The 8181-nt window shown below is 51.2% G+C and overlaps 1 protein-coding gene across 2 annotated transcripts; it reads right to left on the minus strand.

Moving 5' to 3' along the window:
* Window positions 1-1661: 1661 nt before the first annotated feature.
* PRR9 (proline rich 9) lies at window positions 1662-3369 on the minus strand. Of its 2 annotated transcripts, none has more exons than XM_057494923.1 (2): window positions 3271-3369; window positions 1662-2826 (listed from the first exon to the last, which is right to left on the minus strand). In XM_057494923.1, the coding sequence occupies exon 2, from the start codon at window positions 2805-2807 to the stop codon at window positions 2457-2459; it is 351 nt and encodes a 116-aa protein (XP_057350906.1). In that variant the 5' UTR covers window positions 2808-2826; window positions 3271-3369; the 3' UTR covers window positions 1662-2456. The 2 variants fall into 2 exon arrangements, with proteins under 2 accessions (XP_057350906.1, XP_036778813.2); XM_036922918.2 differs by having other exon boundaries at window positions 3115-3287.
* Window positions 3370-8181: the final 4812 nt, after the last annotated feature.

Raw genomic sequence — 8181 nt, forward strand, 5'->3', positions numbered from 1 at the left:
CCCCATCTGCTGAGGGCTCCCCTGTAATCAGCGGGCTGCCTCTTTTCTGACACAGCCAGACCTCCCCTGCTCATCTGCCCTGTGCTGCCTGTCAGCGTCTGAGCGTCTGATCTTGGCCTCCAGTCTGTGCACGCCTTTAGTGCAGGAGATCAAAGACATTCTTGGGCTTGAGCCAGGCTGGAGAAGTGTCTGTGAACCTCCCTCCGTCCAGTCAGAAGCCTCACTGCGAAGAGGGCTCTCTGGGCTGTCTGCCTGGGCCCCTGGGGAGCAGCTGGCTTATTCAAAGTTGGAAATGGAAGAGAAAACTTATTCCAAACTGGCAGGAAGGCTAGAGAACTGTGATTCAGGCACCTGGGGAGGTTCAGTCACTCGAGACATCCAGGAGGGTTTGGGAAAGCTCCCTTGGCACACGTGGCTGGTGAAAAGAAGTTCTCTAGCTCTGCACAGGGACACTGCCTGCCTGGTTCACTGCCGTCTCTCCAGCACCTGGCACAGCGCCTGGTACTTAGGAGGTGAGCGGTGAGCTCTCGTTAGGTGGGTGAGTGGACGAACAGATGAGAGGACATCTTCTGAAGATCTTTCTGTGTCACGGGCCCTTTCTCATGCATGCAGAGCTTTCTTCTGGAGCCAAGAGGGGGAGCAGTTAGAACCCTGACTTCACTACCTACTGGCTGTGTGAGGCCAGACCAGTCCCTTCACACAGGGCTACCGCATGGCCTCCCCACGGCTGCTGTCAGGAGTCCCCCGGAGCATGTGGAGACTGCGTATTTGCTGTCTGAGACTCAGTGAGTGCCCAAGGGCTGCCTGTGGCTCTGGGAATCTGCCCCCAAGTCGTCCCCTGGTTCTCTCTTGTCTGAGATTATGAGATAGCTGGGCAATCCTGGTGCCAGCAGGTCCTCGGTTCAGCCAGATAACCATCACTGGGGCACACCCATCGGGGCTGAGGACGAAGGGGACCAGGGGAGTGAATGAGGGTCCCCTTCATCCCTCAGGAGGTCAGCCTTTGACATAAGCCTTTGGGTCCAGGTGCGATTTTAGGGCACGGCTCAGGAAGCTGCTTTTCCTGTAAGTCTTGCTCGTCCTCAGTCCTTTGACACAATCCTGGAGCCCACGGCCTTGTTTCCTCCACATCTGGAGGGTGACAGGGTATAGGGAGGCGAACCAGGCTGCCTGGCTTTCCTGAAATGTGGCCGGATGCCGGGGGACACGTTTGGTCCTCCAACCTGTGTTCATTTTAAAGGCACACTTGCTGCTTCTGGCAGGGATGCAGCGCTTGTACATGTCCTGGATGGGCGGGGGACCCCTTCCTCCATACCACTCCCCTCCTCCTCATTTTAGTCCTTTCCTCTGGAAAGCAAGGATCAGAGAGGGAAGATGCCATAGTGGAAAGAATCCTCAATCTGAAGTTTTGCGTGTGGGCAGGTCCCAGGCCCTGCTGGCTTTTCTCAAGTGTAAAGTGGGTGCATAGGTGAGCCTTTGATATGATGTGGGTGGGGTGGGGTGGCCCAGGTTCCTCAAGGTGGCCTCTTTCAACATTGCTGTTCTGTGCACCAGTGAGGTCTGTATTCCTATCCCAGATTACCCCCCAAAAGAAGATAATCATCCCATGGGTAGCAGGTGGTTGGGTGGTGGGGAGGAAAGAGCACACGTGAAGTCAGATACCAGCCTTAGGATCAGCTTTATTCTGTATTTTGTCTTCAGCAGGGAGAAGAAAGCAAAGAAGCTGGAGAGCAGACCAGCCTGTACCACCCAGATACGAATCACATCTCTAACGAAGGTACATGGCAGAAATTAAGGGACCAAAACAGACCAGCCACGAAGCACAAATGTCAGCCAGGACCCCAAACACCTCATCTTGTCTTTCCTTATTGGCTGTTTGGATTTAATCATTTACACACTTATATTTATTTCATTTTTTAAAAGCACAACCAACACTCCAATGTCCAATCATCTGTTTTTGTTTTCTAGGATGCAGACAGAAAATTGCCTGATTTTTGATTTTTGTAATACCACCAATCTCTTCTCCACCCCCACAGCGGTGGTGGTGGTGATCAATGCAATGTCCATCAGAATCCCATTTGTTTTGAGGCTCAGGTGACAGGCTGTCGCTGAAAAATGGACAGAGGCATCCTTAGCTGTTCCACATCCAGGGCTGGTGAATTTTTGCCCCGAGGGAGGTGAACTAGGCTTCTGCTATTTCCCCTTACAACCACACCATTCGTACAGTTGAGACCTTCTATTAGACTGCTGAGAACAATGCAGAGTCACAGAGGTTGGTGAAATACAGAGAGAATGGTCTTCAGAGACACAGAGCAAGTCCTGGAACACCGAAGAAGCCAGAAGGCAAGAGCAGGGTGCACACAGAGGTACCCACGGGTGAGGTCACCACAGCATGGGCTGGCATGGGGCTTTCATCTGCTGGCCGTCTTCTTGACCCCAGATGGCATTATGAGCAGCTACTTGGCCTTGCCGGGGGGTAAGCACGTCTCCTGGACTTGCTGTGCGCACACCTCTATACATTTTGTCTGGGAAAGCTCCTGGCATGGCTCTATACCCTGAAGTGGGCACTGGTCTTGGCATGGAGGTGGGCATGGATCTAGGCCTTGCTGTGGACAGTTTTCTTGTTTTAGCTCCTGGCACTGAGGAAGACACACCTCCTGAACTTGCACCGGGAACTTCTCCTGGCAGGGGTCCTGGCATGGGGGGAGGCACACCTCCTCAGCCTTCGTCTGGCACGGCTCTTGGGTCTTTTGAAGACACGGAGGAGGCACACATGGCTGCTGGCACTGCTGCTCGTGAAAGGACATCCTTAGGTGATTGTGGAACCTGAAACAAACACAAGATTTGACATGATCTGTATTGATGGTACCAGGTTGGGAACTGGGGGGTGAAGGCTTGGTAGAAGTGAATGGGGAGTGAGTGGTTATGAGCCCTAAGAACTCATTTCTCTGCTTCTTTGTATCCCTTTCTCTTTTCTATCCCTATTTCAGCTCCTCTGACCCCCATCTCCTACGTGGGGACAGTCCCAAAGCTTTCGTCTGGATAGCCATACCCCAGTCCTACCCCAAACCCAGTCCCACCACAAGTGTTTTCTTTCTCTTCTGTTTGACTCACCTTTTTGAAAATCAGCTGCAAGAGACTAGATTAGAATACACAGGATGGCTGGAGAGGCTCAAGAAACGGCAGACCACTTCCAGTGCAACGGAGCAAGAGAACAGCGTCCCGGAGGCAGAGCAGCAAAAGAGAGAGGGCGCAGGTGTCCCCACTTACCCGATCTTCGACAAGACCAGCACAGGACGCAGATGGCAGAGCCCAGCAAGGTAGGGACTTTTATACGGTGCTTGGTCCAGCCTCCTGCAGCGCTGACTGGCCACGTGGGCCGAGGTCCTAATTGTGGAGTCACCATAACGAGCTTCCTCTGAAATTGCCCGTGGTTTGAGTCACTGCTTGGGATAATCAGCCTCCGTTTTGGCCCCTGGGTCCTCACCAGACCTAAGCAGGGAGGGGCTCCTCTCAGATCCCTCTTATTAGAGGCAGCAATAAAAGAATGTTTGTAAAATGTTATCTCAGTCTGGTAAACTCGGATTGGGTTCTTTGCCCAAGCTGGTTCAGGATGTGGTGAGAGATAAAATCCACCTTGCTCATCTTTTCTTCGCCCCTGGGAAGACTTTATGCCTAAGGCCTGGGGTCTGTCAAGGGCGAGAACGGCCTGTTTCCGACACTGCCACCGGATGCCTCTTCAGTGAGCCTGGGAAGTCACACTTTCAGACCCAAGGAAGATGGCTTGTCCTGTGGTCCCAAGTAAAGGACCTATACCTTCCTGGAGAGAGTGATTTCCCTGCACAGACCTCTTGAGGGGAATTAAGGTCATGTGTTACCCTTGGGTCGTGCAGTAGGGTGGGGAAGAGAAGAGGGAAAGGTCAGGCAATCTCCGTCTTCTCGACCTGGATTTATGACACTTCTAAAAGTGGAGTTACTCACAGAGTTTTCATAATAACTGAGACAGCAGGGTGGAACAAGATCGGTCTGTCTCCTTGCCTTCTGGAAAACCTTTTTTTCCAACTCAGGCCAATAAAAGCCAGGGGATGAAAGGAAAAGTTTCAAAGCGAACACACCCAGTTTTTTTGTACCTCACGTTAGTCTCTGTGTGGCTGTCACGTCTACCTTGTGTGACCCTCCTGTTATCCCTGGTGAAATCTGGAGCATTTGTTAAGGCTCCACTCAAGTCTGCCACCTTCCAAGACCCTTTCCTGATTATTTTAAACCAGAAATGAATCAGCCTTTTTCTGACCTCCCATAGTTTCTATTACGCGCTTTATGTGACATTTACTGTTGTTATTAGGAATTGCAAGTATTTATGTGCAAGATCTTATAACTTTCCTGGGCTGTAGCTCCCTAGAGGGTAGGGGTTGTGCCACAGATACTGTAAGTGGAAGATAAGTAGTAATTGATGGAGTCAGTGAAGAAATAAATGTGGGAGACAATGGGAGTAGGGGAAGATCTTACGTCATGGAAAATGGGAAAAGGTTTATTGTGAAAGAAGCCCCTAGGCCACCAAGTGATATTTTATTTGTTTGCTAAATTTCACCAAACTGAAGGGTCTTTAAAGATGATGACAGCTCCTTTAACTTGAAGAGGTACGTTCAGGTCATTTCCTAAGAGAGGTATCTGGCTAAAACCAGAAATTCCTTCAAAGGTTTATACAGTTTTGGGATGCTTCAACCCTAAAACGTTTTTAAAAGGTGAGCTGGGGGAGACGGGTGCCACTCTGGCCTTCAGGACCAGCGCACGGAGGATGGACGTAGCACTGGCGTGGACCCCCGTGTGCTGGTAGGAGGCAGATGCCTGGGTGGGGAGGCCCCGGGGAGTCGCGCTGCCGTTCCTGGGCTCGTGGTCTCCTGGAGGCTGGACGGGGAGAGGGGCTGCTAGGGATGAGGGAGGGATTTGGAAGACCTGTGGGTGTGTCTGAAGGGACAGGGTTGTTTGAGGATCAGGTGTGAGAGAGGGTCTCTCCTCCTCCTTGTCCTTCTCTTCTTTTTTCATCTCCTCCTTCCACGCCTCCTGTCCTTCTTTATCTCTGCCATCTTTTCTGTGGATGTTGTCCAAGAGACAAGGCACCTTTCTGGAGTCCTAGGACTCAGGGGCTTCTCCACCATTGGGCTTTTTCATTCATTCTTTCAGGCATTTGTAGCCCTGCTTTCGAGGGGCTCATAGTCTCATTGAAAAGATGGACAGAGGGAAGCCCCCACGCCCCAGAAGAAGGTCCTTTCCTTAGTCTTGGGTGGAAGGTCCTGGAAGGCTCCTCTGGGAGGAGAATTCTGTGCTAGGTTTTACTGGGCGGTTAAAAGGCACCCAGGCTAAGAGGTTGGGCAAGGGCATTCCAGGCAGCCTGGAGGAAAGAATCTTTGTTTGGAGCCTGCTGAGATGAGGGGAGAGCCTGAGGCCGACTCAGGAAAGCGGGTGGGTGAGAGACTGGGGGAGCATTTCATTGAGATTTCTAGAGGTTTTCTGCAACAGGATGCATGAGATGACCTTGCTCGTGCCACTTATCTTTCTGTGTCTTTGGTTGAACCTAAGGAGAAGGAGACCAAACAGGGATGTGCGGGTCATGTTCTCATGGAAGGTGGTGGGGGTGGGTGGAGGTGGTGACTGCAGTTCAGAGGAGCCCAGGGTTCAACTCGTCCCAAAGGACTCTGTGCCTGATGTTGAGCTGATCACACTGAGGTGGATCCACTGTGATCACGAAGGCCTTCAGCGAGAAAGGGGCAGAAGAGTTGGTGTCAGAGTGTGCGGGGGAGAAAGATTTGACCGGGCCCTGCAGGCCCCCAACATGGAAGGAGACCGGGTAGCAGGAATGTGGGCCGCCTTCAGAAGATGTAAAAGGCAGGGAACCATTCTCCCATCGAGCCTCCACAAGGAAATATGGCCCTGTTGGCATTTTGATGTTAGCTCAGGGAGGCCTGTGTCAGACTTCTGACTTCCAGAACTGTAGGATGATAAATTTCTGTTGTTTTAAGCTACTAAAATTATGAAAACTTGTTACAGAGCCAGTAGAAAAGCAATACACCCCCCGCTGTCTGAAGCTCTTGGGGACTCCGGAGGACAGACTGTCAAATGAAGAAGCACAATTCCAGCTTAGCGCCCCTTCGTTTATACCGATATGCCCACTTGTCTTGTCAGCCCCTCAAGACGACTAGCTTGTGGCAATGATGGAAAAAGAATCGGGCTCAGAGTCCCATTGACTGAGGGTTGTTACACAGCGTGTGTGTAATACTGGATAAGCGACTTAGCCTCTCAGAGCCACAATTCTCCCTTGTTGAGAAGAGATAACACAATCCCACAGATTTTGTTACCAAGTCCAAGCTCGTGCCACTCGCTGCACGACATGCCAATAAGTCACTGGACAAGGTGATGGGGCAAGGAACATGATTTTATTCCAAAAGCCAGCAGACTGGTGACACTCGTTGTCCTTGGTTAGTTGACTCCAGTCATTTCGCTGACCTGGGTCTGGCCATGATGGTCCCATGATTCCTTGACAATCCAGTAGTCATTTTTGTACAAACTTTATCTCCTCGGGGAAGGCGAGTCTTTTGGGTAAGGGGCTGGTTGCATCCACCTTAAGTCATGAGCAAAATTCCTTTTGATTAACAAACCTACGTGCTGGGCTGCAGGGCTGAGAAGCTTTTTGACGCAAAGGTTATGAAGGCAGAGCTGCCCAGCCTTTCACTCTGGTACAATTTCTTGTGAGGAGCAGAGAACATTTGTGCCAACACGTACGGCCATCCAGCTATGCTCAGCCTGTTAGTGCAGCTGGAATCTGCTCAGGACCCAGCTCCTGCTGGAGGCGTTCCCGGGGTCCCCCGTTCCCGTTCCAGCTCCTTTGCACTGCTCCCCACCCCCCGACTCCCCGACACACACTCGGTCTTTGAGCCATACTTTTCCGCCCATGTGATGCAGTAGACAACATACGCAAGATGTGTGACCTCAGTCAAGTCCCTGACCCTCCCTGGCCTCACCTTCGCCATCTCTAAAATACGAAAGTTAGACGAGGAATCCGTCAGGTCCATTCCAGCTTTGACGTTCTGTGATACTATAAATGTGATCATGAATGATTAGCCTGCGTATCTTTATGACTGTCAACATGCGGGTGCCTGTGTATGTGGGGGGCTCTTATCCTTGAGGAGGTCGTACTCCGCGCATAAGAAGGCCCAGTCTTCATCTTCCACGGACGGTAGTCGGCTCAGCCTGAATGACCTGAGGTGACCTATTTTTGCCTAGGTACAGAATGAGGGTATCTGTGGTCTGAGCTCTCACAAGTCAACCTTAGTGGCCCAGTATGTGGGGCTCTAGCTTGGGCAGCTTTGGGGAGATTGTCTCACCCTACATCTTAAGATGAGGAGACTAAGTAGTTTCTATAACCATCCCCAGCCCTCCAGTGAAATTGGGGCTAATCTGATTTAATGCCACCTGAGATTTAAGATTTTAGATTTCTGCGGCTGTCATTATTGGGAGCAGGGTGTGATTCCACAGGGTCAGCAGAAGAGAGCCAGGTGTGTGCAGAATATTACTTTTTTTCCCATTCCCATCAAATAACTATACCCTTTGTTCAGATCATAAAAGTTTCCGGACTCCTCTGATTCATTTGGCTGGCCCCGTCGGCATGTGACAGGGCAAGGGCTGATAAAGCTGGATGGTGCACAATGTGGCTCATCCTATTTCCTGGGGAGTAGGGGCCCTGGAGAGCTTGTGGGTCCCTGGGGGAGAGTCCACCCCTCCTCTCACTTCCCTTCCTCCAGTGTCACTCACCTGGGAAGTCTGAATCAGAGGTGGTGGGAGGGGCTGTGGGCCACAAGCCACCGGGCCCAGAGGGGACATGAGAGGCCACCTGATTCCACCTCCTTGTTTTAGCCCAGCACATGCTTTAAACAGGAGGCACAGAAAGGCACAGAATTATTTATTGGCTGCATTGTTCTTAGATGAGGAAACTGAGATGCCAAAGCATTGAGGGCCTTGTTCAAGGTCGTGTGGGGAGCTTGTGTCTGGACTAGGCAATGGTCTATGTAAAAGCATTTAGGAGACCACCGCACTGGAGATTCTTTATAAACTTCAAAGAGGCAAAAAGACACAGACTAGTCAGCGGTTCTGAATAGTTTTGGGTGATGAGGAAATATGCATATGTAC

This window comes from Manis pentadactyla, chromosome 19 (assembly GCF_030020395.1).
Source record: "Manis pentadactyla isolate mManPen7 chromosome 19, mManPen7.hap1, whole genome shotgun sequence".
Lineage (NCBI taxonomy): Eukaryota > Metazoa > Chordata > Mammalia > Pholidota > Manidae > Manis > Manis pentadactyla.